Source organism: Nipponia nippon, unplaced genomic scaffold (genome assembly GCF_047370975.1).
Source record: "Nipponia nippon isolate SJK-2023a ecotype South Korea unplaced genomic scaffold, ASM4737097v1 scaffold_55, whole genome shotgun sequence".
In the NCBI taxonomy this organism is placed as follows: Eukaryota; Metazoa; Chordata; class Aves; order Pelecaniformes; family Threskiornithidae; genus Nipponia; species Nipponia nippon.
This window is the reverse complement of record NW_028262375.1, coordinates 77258-91116: the sequence shown is the minus strand read 5'-3', so window position 1 is coordinate 91116 and position 13859 is coordinate 77258. Positions and strand designations below refer to the sequence as shown.

The following is a 13859-nucleotide window of genomic DNA, read 5'->3' as shown; positions in this document are numbered from 1 at the left end:
TCACGCCAGGGGCTGCTGCGTGCCCCCCCCCACGTTTGGGGGGCCAGGGGGCCACGGGGGGGGCAGGAGCGGGGGCCCCCCCCAACCCTCTTGCTGCCGGTGGATCTTCATGTGGGCGTTGCGGCTTTTGATCTTAGGGAAGATCCTGGGGGGGGGGGAAAATGGGGGTGCAGTGGGGGGGCAGCACCCCATGTGGCCCCCCCAGCCCCCTCTGTGCCCCCCCCAGTCCCCATCCAGGGCCCCCCAATCCCCCTCCGCCCCCACGCATACTTGCCGCAGAGCTTGCAGGGAAAGCGGGAGCCGAGGGCTTCAGGTGGCGTCTGGGATAGAGAGAGGTGGGAAGGGGGGGGTCCCCGGTGCCCCCCAAAACCGCGGGGGGGGTCCTCGGTGCCCCCCCAAATCCGGGAGGAGTCCCCCGGCGCTGTGGGGTGTCCCCGGCCCCCCCGTACCTGCCTCCGCGCCCGTCCCAGCCGCGCTTTGTGCAGGTAGTAAAACTCGACGCACTGCGTCGTCCGCTTGGAGGGGACCTGGGGGGGGGGGGCGGCGGGTTTTGGGGTGACCCTGTGGGAATGGGGGTGCCGGGGGGGGGGGGGGCAAGGGGTGTCCCTTACTGCCTGTTGGATACGCGCAAAGTCCTTCCCGTGCCGTGCCAGGGCTTTGGCAAAGAGCCGCCGCTCCCGGGGGGTCCAGGCGTCGCTGCCTGTGGGCGCAGGTGGGGGGTCAGGGTCTGGGGGGGGTCCCACGGTGGCCCCCCAAGATCCCCCTTACCCGGCCCCCCCTCACCGGTGTAATGGTACCCGGCCAGGGGGTCCGCCCGCAGCCAGGCCGGCGTCCCCAGCAGCAGCAGCTCCAGGGCGCCCTGGGGGGGCACAGACGCGGTGGGTCTCAGGGTGCTGGGGTGGGGGGCACCCCCAAACCCCCCGGCACCCCCCCCTCACCGTCAGGCTGCCGCCGGCGCGGGCCAGGCAGTGCAGGGCCAGCTCCCGGTTGGTGCCCCCCCCGGGCAGGGCGCTGGAGCAGGCCAGGTCCAGCAGGGTCTCCACTATGGGGGGCCCGAGGTGAGGGGGGGGCCACAGGCGGGACCCCCCACCCCCGGCCGGAGAGGGGGGGTCTCACCTTGCTGCTGGGTTTCGGGGTCCCCCTCCAGCCCGGGCCAGGGGCTCCAGGCCAGCGTGGCCCCCCCCGGGGGGTCCTGCCCGCAGCCCTCCACCGCCGGCACGGCTGCCTGGAAGCTGGGGCCCACGTTGATTTGCCTGGGGGGGGGGGAGCACAAAAAGAGGGGGGCTGACAGGGCAGCCCCCCCCCCCCCCGCCCCCCCCAACCCCTCCCCGGCCCCCCCGACTCACGGAGGTGAGAGGCGCTGGGGGTCGGTGGCCCCGGGGGGGCTGCCCCCCACCGGGAGCCCCCCAAACAGCCCCGGCCCCCCGCGCCCCGGGTCCAGCATGGGGGGCGGCCGGTAGCGGGGGGGGCCCCCCCCCAAACCCAAGCGGCTCCGGTATGGGGGGGCCCAGCCCTCGCTGCGGGGGGGCGGGGGGCCTGCGGGAGAGAGGGGAGAGGGGTCAGGGGGTGGCACGGGGGGGGGACACCCAGGCGGCCGGGAGCCCATGTCCCCCCGCTACGGGGGGGGACCCAGGCCTCCGGCTTGTCTCACCTCGGGGGGGGCCGTGCCCCCTGCCCAGGGGGGGCTCAGCTCGCAGCCCCCCCCCCCCTCACCCAGGGACCCCCCCGGCCATGGGGGGACCCCGGGGAAAGGCAACTCGGCACCCCTGAAATAGCGGCTGGGGTCCTGCGGGGAGGGGACGGAGGGGGGGGTCAGGCACCGGGGGGCACCCAGGCATTGGGGTGCCCCCGTGTGTGTGTGTCCCCCCCCCCAGGGGACCCCCAGGCGGCCGCGCTCACCTGGCAGCATCGCGCCCCGTCGGGCGCCCAGTCCGGGGGTCCCAGGAGCCCGGCGAAACCCTCGGGACCCCCCAGGCCCTGCGGGGCTGCGATGGGAGGAGGGAACAGAAGGGGGGGGGTCAGGGCTGCACCCCCCCAAAGACCCCCCCCAAAAACGGGCTCAGCGGACGCAGGCATCCGAGCCCCCCCCCCCCCGGGCTCACCTGGGCCCTGGAAGGGTGCAGGGGGGGTGCAGGGGGGGGGCTGCAGGTCCTGGTAGAGGCAGGTGGGGGGCGGCTCCTCGGTGGGGGGGCCACCGTAGGGCAGGGGCAAGTAGCCCGGGGCTGGGGTGACCTCCCCGGCCGGCGGGGTCCCGGCCCCCCAGGCCTTGCCTGGCAGACGGCCGGCGAAGGCCTGGGAGAAGGGGTCCAAGCGGCCGGGGGGTCCCTCGTCCCGGGGGGGCACCCAGGGCCCAGGGGGGTCTCGGGGGGCCGGGGGTCCCAGTGGGGCTGCCCCACGGTGGGGAAGGGGCCGGCGGGGGGGTACAGGGGGGCGTAGGGACCCAGCTGCGGCTCCATGGCGCTGCGGGGGAGGAGATGGGTGAGAGGGGGAGCTCGGGGACCCCCGGCTGTGGGGTGGCAGCGGGGGGACCCCCTCCCCACTCCCCCCCCGCCCAAGGACCCCCCGCAGGGGGCAGCCCCCAGTATCCGGGGTGCAGGGGGTGGCCCCCACCCCCAGGTGAGGACCCAGGCGTCCGGGCCGTCCCTGGGCCACCCCATGGACCCCGTTGTCCCCACAAGGGACTCAGTGGCCCCTCGGCCACCCCATGGACCCCATTGTCCCCCCCACAAGGAACCCAGCGGTCCCTGGGCCACCCCATGGACCCCGTTGTCCCCACAAGGGACTCAGTGGCCCCTCGGCCACCCCATGGACCCCATTGTCCCCCCCACAAGGAACCCAGCGGTCCCTGGGCCACCCCATGGACCCCGTTGTCCCACCAAGGGACCCAGTGGCCCCTTCGCCACCCCGTGGACCCTTTTGTCCCCCCAAGGGACCCAATGGCCCCTTGGCCACCCCATGGACCCCGTTGTCCCCCCAAGGAACCTAGTTGTCCCTGGGCCACCCCATGGACCCCGTTGTCCCCCCAGGGGACTCGGGTGTCCCAGCCATCCCTGGGCCACGCCATGGACCCCGTTGTCCCACCAAGGGACTCAGTGGCCCCTCGGCCACCGCACGGACCCCGTTGTCCCTACAAGGGACCCAAGTGTCCCAGCCATCCCTGTGCCACCCCATGGACCCCATTGTCCCGCCAAGGGGCGCAGGGGTCCCAACCGTCCCTGGGCCACCCCGTGGTTCCCCCAAGGGACCCGGGCGTCCCGGCTGTCCCTGGGCCACCCCGTTGTCCCCCCAAAGGGACCCAGGTGTCCCGGGCCCCGCCGTACCTGCAGCGGGGTCTCGCCCCGTCCCCTCGCCGAGGCGGGAGCCGGCGCGCACAGCGGAGCGGAGGCTGTTCCCGGAGGCGCAGCCCCGAACCCGCTTGCGCTATGACTGTGCAGGATGCGGCCCCAGCTCACACCTGCCCCCCGCCCCCCCATCCCGGGGGAGGGCAAAGCGGGGGCCGAGCTGCCCCCGGGGCAGGAGCGGGGGGGTGGAAAGGGCACCCCCGTATCCCGGCCTGGGGGCGCACGGCACCCCGACATCCTGCTCCCAGCCCCGGGGGTGCGCACCGAGCCTGGATGCGGGTGCTCGGCCTGGGTGGGGTACGGCACCCGGATGCCTACATCCATACCCCAGCTTTGGGGGGGTGCCCGGGTCCCCCGAGGGGGTGCGTAGAGCCGGACACCGGTGTCCCCACGCTGGCCCGTGGGGCTGGCTGCGCCCGGGCGCCCGGGTCCCTGTCCCAGGCCCGGGGAAGGGGGTGCAGCACCCGAACGCCCGGGTCCCCTACGCAGGCGACGTTTCGCTTTCGGGATGAATCGGGGCCGCCGGTGCCCTTTGTTGTGGGTTCGGGGTGCCGGGACGCGGTGCCCTAATTCATCCCGAAACCGGGCGGGTGGGGGCTGCCCCACGCACCCCACGGTTATGGGGTGCCCCCCACCTCAGCAAACCCAGGCATCCGGGCCTGAGCCCCCCACCCTGAGTGAGGCGGAGGGGGGCGATGGGGGTCCCCCAGCCCCACGGGAGGGTGATTTATTGGGGGGACGGGTCCCTCCCAACCCTACCCCATCGCCGCCCCCGGGGCGACGGCCCCGTGGGTGGCGATGGAAAAGGGTGGGGGGGTCCCGGCTGTGCCCAGGGGGCACCCATAGCCCCTCACCCCAAATCCTGGGGTCCCCCAGTGTGGCGGGGGGCACAGCCAGCGCGGCAGGGGTTGGGGGGAGCCTGGGGGGGGCTGGGGGGTGCGTGGGGGGCACCCAGGCAGCGGGGTCCCCCCGGGACGCCCAGGTCCCTGGGGGGACAGTGGGGTGCATGGGTGCCCCCCGAGGCCCGGTGTCCCCCCCAGTTCCGTGGAGGCAGCGGCGGGCGCAGGATCAGGCCAGGGCGGCGAAGGGGAAATGACTCGGCGACGCCGCGGCGCTTCCTGGGGCGGTGGAGCCAGAGGCCGCGGCCGAGGCCTCGCGTGGGCCCCGGCCGCTCGCCCGCCATGGAGCCCGAGCCGGAACGCGGCCTCCGCGGTGAGCCAGGCCCCGCGGGCAGCCAGGGGTTAACGGGGGGGGGGGGCGTTGGCGGGGGGCTCCTCCGGCAGGACCCCCGCTCCATCCCACCGGCCCCCCAGGGACCCCCTGCCGCCCCCCCACCCAGCCCCAGGGTGGCCCCACACACCCCACTGCCCCCCAGAAATGGGGCTTGGCGGGTTTTGGGGGGGAGGACCCCTGGGTCCGCGCCGGGTCTGGGGGGAGAGGCTGGGCGGTGGCACCAGGGCATCCGGATGCCTGGGTCCCTGGGGCAGTGGCGACCGGGGGTCCCTGGGGTGCATGGGGTGGAGTGGGGACGCCCGGACCCCTGGGTCCCTGGGTGCTGGGGTGGCACAGGCGTCCCCAGACGTTTGGGTCCCTCCCTGGGTGCTGGGGTGGCACAGGGGTCCCCAGACACCTGGATCCCTGGGTCCTGAGGTGATGCAGGGGCACCCGGACCCCTGGGTCCCTGGAGCAGTGGAGTCCGAGGGTCTCTGGGGGTCCCAGGGGCAGTGGGGTGCATGGGGTGGAGCAGGGGCACCCGGACCCCTGGGTGCCTGGGTGCTGGGGGGTGGCACAGGGGTCCTCAGATGCCTGGGTCCCTCCCTGGGTGCTGGGGTGGCACAGGGGTCCCCGGACCCCTGGGTCCCTGGGTCCTGGGGTGGTGCAGGGGCACCCGGACCCCTGGGTCCCTGGGGCAGTGGGGTCCATGGGTCCCTGGGGGGCTCTGGGGGTCCCAGGGGCAGTGGGGTGCATGGGGTGGAGCAGGGGCACCCGGACCCTTGGGTCCCTGGGTGCTGGGGGGTGGCACAGGGGTCCTCAGATGCCTGGGTCCCTCCCTGGGTGCTGGGATGGCACAGGGGTCCCCGGACCCCTGGGTCCCTGGGTCCTGGGGTGGTGCAGGGGCACCCAGACCCCTGGGTCCCTGGGGCAGTGGGGTCCGAGGGTCTCTGGGGGTCCCAGGGGCAGTGGGGTGCATGGGGTGGTGCAGGGGCACTCGGACCCCTGGGTCCCTGGGGCAGTGGGGTCCATGGGTCCCTGGGGGTCCCTGGGGGACCCTGAGGCAGTGGGGTGCATGGGGTGGAGCAGGGACACCCGGACCCCTGGGTCCCTGGGTGCTGGGGTGGAGCCGGGGTCCCCGGACGCCTGGGTCCCCAGGCAGCACCGTGTCACGCTCTTCCCTCCCGCAGGTGACCCGGGCCCCCCTGGCCCCCCGGCCCCCCTGGAGCTGCGGCTGCGACGGCTCGAGGAGGAGCTGGCGCTGGTGAAAGCGGCGTTGGCAGATGCCCTCCGGCGCCTCGGCCTCTACGACCAGCACCTGCCCCGGCTGCTGCCGCACCTGCCCCACGGTGAGGCCTCGACGCCGGGGTCCCGCCCTGGGTGCTGGGGTCTCCCCCCGCCATGGGGTCCCTTGTCGGGAAGCCTGGGTCCCCCCGGACACCTGGGTCTGCGGGGCGGCGGGGGTCTCGGGCGCTGACCCCTCTCCCCCCCCCAGCTGCCAATGGCGCCATCCCGGAGCCCTTCCTGCAACTGGACCCCAACGGGCCCCCCCCGGCCCCCCCCGGACCCCCCCGAGCCGTCAGCGTGGGGACGCAGACGGAGGAGACAGCCCCAACCCCGGAGGCGTCGGGAGCCAGCGGGGACCAGGGGACCCCGCAGGAGCCACCCCCCCCGGGGTCCCCCCCGTGTCCCCCGGCACCCGCCCCGGCCTCCCCAGAGCCCCCAGCACCCGATTCCCCCCCGGCGGCCCCCAGCCCGGCCCCGCGGGGTGCCCGCAAAGAGCTGTGAGGATGGGGGGCCCCCGATGTCTGGGGGGGGGCTGTGGGGGGAGGGGAGGGGGGCTGGGTCCCCTCGGGGGGGCTGGGGGGGGCGGACGCCTGGGTCCGCTGGGAAAGTGGGGGGGCTGTGGGGAGAGGGGCTGGGGGCCGATGGCCTGGGTCCCCGGGGAGGATGGTGTTGGGGTTAGGGTGGGATTTGGGGGGGTTTGAGAGCTGGGGGGTGTTAACCCTTCACTGACGGTGTCCCCCCGTCCCCCCCTGCCCCCCGTGTCCCCCCCGTGTCCCCCCCAGCCTGCGCAGGCACAGCTCCTCCTCCAGCAGCGCCAGCCCCCGGCAGCGCCTGAGCAGGAAAGCGGCTTCGTCCGCCAACCTCCTGCTGCAGGCGGGGAGCCCCGAGAGGTGGGGGGCCCCCCCCGAACCCCCAAACCCACCATGCACCCCCACAGCCCCCCCCGCAGCCCCTCGTTCCCCCTGCGCCCCAACCACGCCTGCACCCCCGTCCCCTCTGCACCCCCACGTCTCCCCCACACCCCCACAGACCCCTGCACCCCCACATCTCCCCCCTGCACCCCTCATCCCCCCTGCACCCCCACAGAACCCCTGCACCCCCACATCTCTCCCCGCACCCCTCATCCCCCCTGCACCCCCACAGAACCCCTGCACTCCCACATCTCCCCCCTGCACCCCCACAGACCCCCTGCACCCCCACATTCCCCCCACATCCTCCCTGCACCCCCAAACCTCTCCTGCACCCCCACATCCCCCCTGCACCCCTCATCTCCCCCTCTTGCACCCCCAAACCCCCCCTGCACCCCCTCATCCCCCCCTGCACCCCCAAATCCCCCCTGCACCCCCTCACTCCCCCGTTGACACCGCCTCTCCCCGGCAGCCGCCCGAAGGAGCCCACCCTGAGCCCAGGTGGGTGCTGGGGGGCCGGGGGGGGGTCATTTTTAGGGTGTGGGGGGGCGTCATTATTGGGGTGCAGGGGGCTCATTTTTGGGGTGTAACACCGTTTCCCTCCCCAGGGTCGCGCCGCGGGAACTACAACCTGGGTGAGGCTCGGGGGCATCTGTCCGTCCATCCGTCCGTGGGGCGGGGGGCCGGGGGCCGTGGGGTGACCCCCGGCGTCCCCGCCCCACAGAGGGGGTGTCGGTGAAGATGTTCCTGCGGGGCCGCCCCATCACCATGTACGTGCCCTCGGGGCTGGGCCCCTACGGGGGGCTGCGGGCCGAGCTGCCCCCCGAGCGCCTCCAGCTCGACTGGGTGTATCCTGCACCCCCCCATGGCGCGTCCCCCCCCGTCTGGGGGTCCCCAGCCCCATCCCTGGCCCCGTCTGGGTGCGCCCATCCCTCTCTGGGGGTCCCGTCCCTGGTTCTATCCCCATCCCTCTCTGGGGGTCCCCATCTGGGGGTCCCCATCCCAGTCCCTCTCTGGGGGTCCCCATCCACCTCTGGGGGGGTCCCCATCCCTCTCTGGGGGTCCCCATCTGGGGGTCCCCCTCCCCATCTGCCTCTGGGGGTCCCATCCCTCTTTGGGGGTCCCATCCCTCTCTGGGGGTCCCCATCCGGGGGTCCCCATCCCATCCCCACCCGGGGGTCCCCCTCGGGGGGGTGCGTCCCCACCCACCGCACCCGTTGCATCCCTTAACGGAGCCCAGCTACGGGTACCGGGGCCGGGACAGCCGCTCCAACCTCCACGTGCTGGCCTCGGGCGAGCTGGTGTACTTCATCGCCTGCGTCGTCATCCTCCTGCACGTCCCGCACCGCCGCCAGCGCCATTACCTGCGCCACAGCGACTGCGTGCGCTGGTGAGCCCCGGGTGGGGGGGGGTCCCCGGCTCCATCCCCCCCCTCACCCCCTGCTTCCCCCCGCAGCCTGGCCGTGCACCCCGACCGCCTCCGCGTCGCCACGGGGCAGGCGGCCGGCGTCGACAAGGACGGGAAGGTATGGGGTGGGGGCGGGAATGGGAATGGGATGGGATGGGAATGGGGATGGGAACGAGGATGAGATGGGATGGGAGGGGAGGGGAGGGGATGGGGATGGGAATGGGATGGGGGTGGGATGGGATGGGAATGGGGAGGGGATGGGGATGGGATGGATGGGATGGGGATGGGATGGGATGGGGATAGGATGGGATGGGGATGGAATGGGGATGGGATGGGAATGGGATGGGATGGGGATTGAACAGGGATGGGATGGGACGGGACAGGACGGGACAGGATGGGGATGAGATTGGGATGGGATGAAGATAGGACAGCGCCCGGGATGGGGACGAGGAGAGGATGGGATGGGGATACGTGGGATATGTGGCTATGCGTCCCCCCTACCGTGGGATGGGACCCCCCGGGACCCCCTGACCCGCGCCGTCTCCGCAGCCGCTGCAGCCCATCGTCCACATCTGGGACTCGGCCACGCTGCTCACGCTGCAGCAGATCGGCCTCGGCAGCTTCGAGCGGGGCGTGGGCTCCCTCGCCTTCTCCACCGCCGTGAGTCCGCGTCCCCCCGTCCTTCTGTCCCCCCACCTCGTCCCGCGTCCGTCCCCCTCACCCCTGTCCCCCCAGGACCAGGGCGCCTACCTCTGCGTGGTAGACGACTCCAACGAGCACATGATGTCGGTGTGGGACTGCGCCCGCGGCATCAAACAGGCGGAGGTGAAGGTGAGGGGACGCAGGCGTCCGGATGGGGGGACCCCAGCATCCGGGGCGAGGGGGGGTCCCAGGTATCCGGGCTGACGGTTTGCCCCCCGCCGCCCCGCAGAGCACAAACGAGTCGGTGCTGACGGTGGAGTTCAACCCCCAAGACAGCAGCAGCATCATCACCAGCGGCAAATCCCACGTCTACTTCTGGACGTGGAGCGGGGCCACCCTCACCAAGAAGCAGGGCATTTTTGGGGTGAGCGGGGTGCCCCAAGGGGACTGGGGGGGTCCGGGGGGAGCGGGTTCGTGCTGACGCTGCCATGTCCCCTCCCCGCAGAAGTACAAGAAGCCCAAATTCATCCAGTGCTTCATCTTCGACGCCGCCGGGGACGTGCTGACGGGTGACTCCGAGGGCAACATCCTGACCTGGACCCGCGCCGCTGGGGACGGCCGGACGCCGGGGAAAGGCGGCAAAGGTGGGGGACGGGGATGGGGACGGGGGGACAAGGGACGCCGGGGCGGCTGCGGGGGCTGACCCCGGCTCCGCAGAGACGTACCAGATCGGGCAGCAGACCCGGGCGCACGAGGGCAGCATCTTCGCCCTGTGCCGCCGGCGAGACGGGACGGTGCTGAGCGGCGGCGGCAAGGACCGGCGGGTGGTGTGCTGGAGCCCCGAGCTGGCCCTGCTGCAGGAGGCCGAGGTGGGGGACCTGCCCCCCCCCCCAAACCCTCCCTAGATCCCCAAAATCTGCCCCAGCCCCCCCAAACCCTGCTCTGGCCCCCAGAACCTGCCCTGGTCCCCCAGCTCCCCGAGCGCTTCGGGGTGGGGGTGACCATGAAGGGGGGGTTTTGGGGTGCCCCCCCGACCCCCCCTGACCCGCAGCTCCCTGAGCGCTTTGGGGTGGGGGTGACCATGAAGGGGGGGTTTTGGGGTGCCCCCCCTGACCCCCCCTGACCCCCAGCTCCCCGAGCGTTTCGGGGCGGTGCGAACCATTGCGGAGGGACCCGGGGACGAGCTGCTGGTGGGGACGACCCGCAACGCCCTATTGCGGGGGACGCTGGCCGCTGGCTTCACCCCCATCGTGCAGGTTGGGCCAGGGAGGGGGGGGGGTGCTGGGGCGGGGGGGGTCTCCCCACCATGGGGATGGGGTGATGACCCCCCCTGTCCCCCGCCAGGGGCACACGGACGAGGTGTGGGGCTTGGCCACCCACCCCAGCTGCTGCCTCTTCCTCACCTGCGGCCACGACCGGCAGCTCTGCCTGTGGGATGGGCAGGAGCACGCGCTGGCCTGGAGCCTGGCGCTGGAGGTGGGGGTCTGGGGGGGCAGGAGGCTGGGATGGGGGGTACAGGGGGTCTGGGGGGCAGGAGGCTGGGATGGGGGGTACAGGGGGTCTGGGGGGGCAGGAGGCTGTGATGGGGGGTACAGGGGGTTTGGGGGGGGCAGGAGGCTGGGATGGGGGGGTACAGGGGGTCTGGAGGGGGCAGGAGGCTGGGATGGGGGGTACAGAGGGTCTGGGGGGGCAGGAGGCTGGGATGGGGGGTACAGAGGGTCTGGGGGGCAGGAGGCTGGGATGGGGGGTACAGAGGGTCTGGGGGGGCAGGAGGCTGGGATGGGGGGTACAGGGGGTCTGGGGGGGCAGGAGGCTGTGATGGGGGGTACAGGGGGTTTGGGGGGGCAGGAGGCTGGGATGGGGGGGTACAGGGGGTCTGGAGGGGGCAGGAGGCTGGGATGGGGGGTACAGAGGGTCTGGGGGGCAGGAGGCTGGGATGGGGGGTACAGAGGGTCTGGGGGGGCAGGAGGCTGGGATGGGGGGTACAGAGGGTCTGGGGGGCAGGAGGCTGGTGTGGGGGTATGTGGGGGGCTGTGGGGCCGGCATCCCCTTCCCCTGACGTCCCCATCCCCCGCAGGACACGGGGCTCTGCGCTGACTTCCACCCCGGGGGGCAAGTGGTGGCCGTGGGGCTGCACACGGGGCGGTGAGGGACGGGGGACAGCGGGGGGGGGAGAGGGGGGGACGTGGGGGGGGGACAGGGCCGTGGCCAGGGGCATGAGGAGGGGGGCTGAGACGTGGGAGGGCAGGGACAGGGGGGCCGGGGACACGGGGGGGCCGGTGGCCTCAGCCTGCCCGACCCCGTGGTCCCCATGTCCCCCTGTGCCCTCGTCCCCCTGTGTCCCCCTCCCCATGTCCCCGTGTCTGTCCCCCCCCCGTGTCCCCGCTGTCCCCGCAGGTGGCTGGTGCTGGACACGGCGACCCAGCAGCCACTGGCTGGGGGCTCGGACGGGAACGAGCAGCTCTCGGTGGTGCGGTTCTCCCCGGGTGAGCCCCCGTCCCTGTCCCCCCGCTGCCGTGGGGACACCCCGCGTGTCCCCCTCCCCGTCCCCAACCCCTTCCCTGTCCCCGCAGACGGCTCCTTCCTGGCCATCGGCTCCCACGACAACTTCATCTACATCTACAGCGTCACCGAGGGCGGGCGCAAATACACCCGCTTTGGGCGCTGCACGGTGAGAGTCGGCGGGGGGCTCCGGGGGTCCCCCCCGTCTCTGGCGTCCCCAACACCCCTTCCTGTCCCCCCGTCCCCCCCCCCAGGGCCACTCCAGCTTCATCACCCACCTGGACTGGTCCAAGGACGGCCGCTTCGTCATGTCCAACTCGGGGGACTACGAGATCCTTTACTGTGAGTGGGGGGGCTGGTGGGCACCCCCTTACCCTGCCGGGACCCCCACTAGGGGACTGGTGGGCACCCCCTTATCCTTCTGGGACCCCCCAGGGGCTGGTGGGCACCCCCTTACCCTGCCGGGACCCCCACTAGGGGACTGGTGGGCACCCCCTTATCCTTCTGGGACCGCCCAGGGGCTGGTGGGCACCCCCTTACCCTGCCGGGACCCCCACTAGGGGACTGGTGGGCACCCCCTTATTCTTCCGGGACCCCCCAGGGGCTGGTGGGCACCCCCTTACCCTGTCGGGACCCCCCCCAGGGGCTGGTGGGCACCCCTTTATCCTGCCGGGACCCCCCAGGACTGATGGGCAACCCCTTACCCTGCCAGGACCCCCCAGGGGCTGGTGGGCACCCCCTTACCCTGCTGGGACCCCCCAGGGACTGGTGGGCACCCCCTTATTCTTCCGGGACCCCCCCAGGGACTGGTGGGCACCCCCTTACCCTGCCGGAACCCCCCCCAGGGGCTGGTGGGCACCCCTTTATCCTCCCGGGACCCCCCAGGACTGATGGGCAACCCCTTACCCTGCTGGGACCCCCCCCCCCCGGGACTGATGGGCAACCCCTTACCCTGCCAGGACCCCCCAGGGGCTGGTGGGCACCCCATTACCCTGCTGGGAGTGGGGGCTGGTGTGCCCCCCCCCCCAGGGTCTGGGGGGGTCTCACTGCCCCCGTCCCCCCACCCAGGGGACATCGCCGGGGGCTGCAAACTGCTCCGCAACCGCTTCGAGAGCCGGGACCGGGAATGGGCGTCCTACACCTGCGTGTTGGGCTTCCACGTCTTCGGTGAGCGTGGGGGGAGCGGGGGGCGGGGGGGGGGAACCAGGGGGGGTTCTGGGGGTCCCCCTGACCCCCCCCCGGTGTCCCCTGCAGGTGTCTGGCCCGACGGCTCGGACGGCACCGACATCAACTCCCTGTGCCGGTCCCACCACGAGCGCGTGGTGGCCGTGGCCGATGATTTCTGCAAAGTTCATCTCTTCCAGTACCCCTGCGCTCGCCCCAAGGTGGGCTGGGGGGGCCGGGGGGGTCCTGGGGGGGGCCAGGGGGTCCTGGGGTGGGCTGGGGGGCCGGGGGGTCCTGGGGGGGCCAGGGGGGTCCTCGGGGGTCCTGGGGGGCCCGGGGGGTCCTGGGGTGGGCTGGGGGGCCGGGGGGTCCTGGGGTGTCCTGGGGGGCCCGGGGGTCCTGGGGGGCAGGGGGTCCTCGGGGGGTCCTCGGGGGTCCTCGGGGGGCCAGGGGGTCCTGGGGTGGGCTGGGGGGGCTGGGGGGGGTCCTGGGAGGGCCAGGGGGGGCCGGGGCGTGCGGACCCCTGGGTGGGGTGGGTTGGGGGGTGCAAGGGGGGCCAGGGGAGAGGCTGTGGGAGGGCACGGGCTTGCAAGGGGTGCGTGTGTGCAAGGGGAGGGCGTGTGCGTGCAACACCCGTGCAAGGGGGGGGCGTGTGCCTGCAAGATGTGTGCAAGGGGAGGACAGGTGCGTGCAAGACGTGCAAGGAGGGGCGTGCAACACGCATGCAAGGGGAGGTGTGTGCATGCAAAGCAGGGTGTGCAACATATGTGCAAGGGGGGGCGTGTGCATGCAAGACATGCAAGCGGGCGTGCACCGCACGTGCAAGAGGAGGACGTGTGCACGCAAGACGTGCAAGGGGAGGATGTGTGCACGCAACGTGCGCAAGCGGGACACGCAACACGTGTGCCCGGGGCGGGGGGGGTGTGTGCGTGCAACACGCGTGCGAGGAGCAGCCCCGGCCGCGGGGCACGTGGGCCCGGGCACGCGTTGGTGCACGGGGTCCGGGCCGGCTGCGCGGGCACGCTCACGCTCGCGCTCGCGGCCCCCGCAGGCGCCGAGCCACGTGTACGGGGGCCACGGCAGCCACGTCACCAACGTGCGCTTCACCCACGACGACGGCCACCTCGTCTCCCTGGGGGGCAAGGACACCAGCGTCTTCCAGTGGCGGGTGCTGGGGGGGCCGCCCCCGCCCTGCGGCCGCTCGCCCTGCGCCCCAGAGCCTGGGGGGGACCCCGACCCGCGCTGAGCCGCCCCTTCCTCCCCGCTTCCTCTTCCTCGGCTGCTTCCTCTTCCTCCCTCCCTTCCTCGCCCTCCTGGGGACCAAGGCGGGGCTCGGGGCCCCCCCATTTTCACGCTGCACTGTGAGAGGCACCAATAAAGCCTGGGGTCAGGGGC

The 13859-nt window shown here is 73.5% G+C and overlaps 2 protein-coding genes and 1 long non-coding RNA gene across 3 annotated transcripts; 1 reads left to right on the top strand and 2 right to left on the bottom strand.

The window, feature by feature from the left end:
- Positions 1-41: 41 nt before the first annotated feature.
- On the bottom strand, positions 42-596 carry LOC148051750 (uncharacterized). The gene is made up of 3 exons (XR_015699455.1): positions 450-596; positions 271-320; positions 42-145 (listed from the first exon to the last, which is right to left on the bottom strand). It is a non-coding gene; the product is annotated as an uncharacterized LOC148051750 (long non-coding RNA).
- A 7-nt stretch (positions 597-603) lies between these two features.
- On the bottom strand, positions 604-1909 carry LOC148051749 (transcriptional-regulating factor 1-like). Its single transcript, XM_087735300.1, has 5 exons — positions 1900-1909; positions 1347-1536; positions 1117-1253; positions 939-1042; positions 604-859 (listed from the first exon to the last, which is right to left on the bottom strand). The coding sequence occupies exons 1-5, from the start codon at positions 1907-1909 to the stop codon at positions 608-610; spliced, it is 693 nt and encodes a 230-aa protein (XP_087591426.1). The 3' UTR covers positions 604-607.
- A 2598-nt stretch (positions 1910-4507) lies between these two features.
- On the top strand, positions 4508-13857 carry EML3 (EMAP like 3). Its single transcript, XM_087735290.1, has 23 exons — positions 4508-4553; positions 5744-5902; positions 6049-6337; positions 6623-6730; positions 7221-7249; positions 7357-7383; positions 7473-7596; positions 7989-8138; positions 8205-8274; positions 8706-8816; positions 8892-8987; positions 9088-9222; positions 9304-9442; positions 9516-9667; positions 9929-10054; positions 10143-10274; positions 10876-10943; positions 11196-11284; positions 11372-11469; positions 11555-11642; positions 12369-12467; positions 12555-12685; positions 13516-13857. The coding sequence occupies exons 1-23, from the start codon at positions 4523-4525 to the stop codon at positions 13708-13710; spliced, it is 2646 nt and encodes an 881-aa protein (XP_087591416.1). The 5' UTR covers positions 4508-4522; the 3' UTR covers positions 13711-13857.
- Positions 13858-13859: the final 2 nt, after the last annotated feature.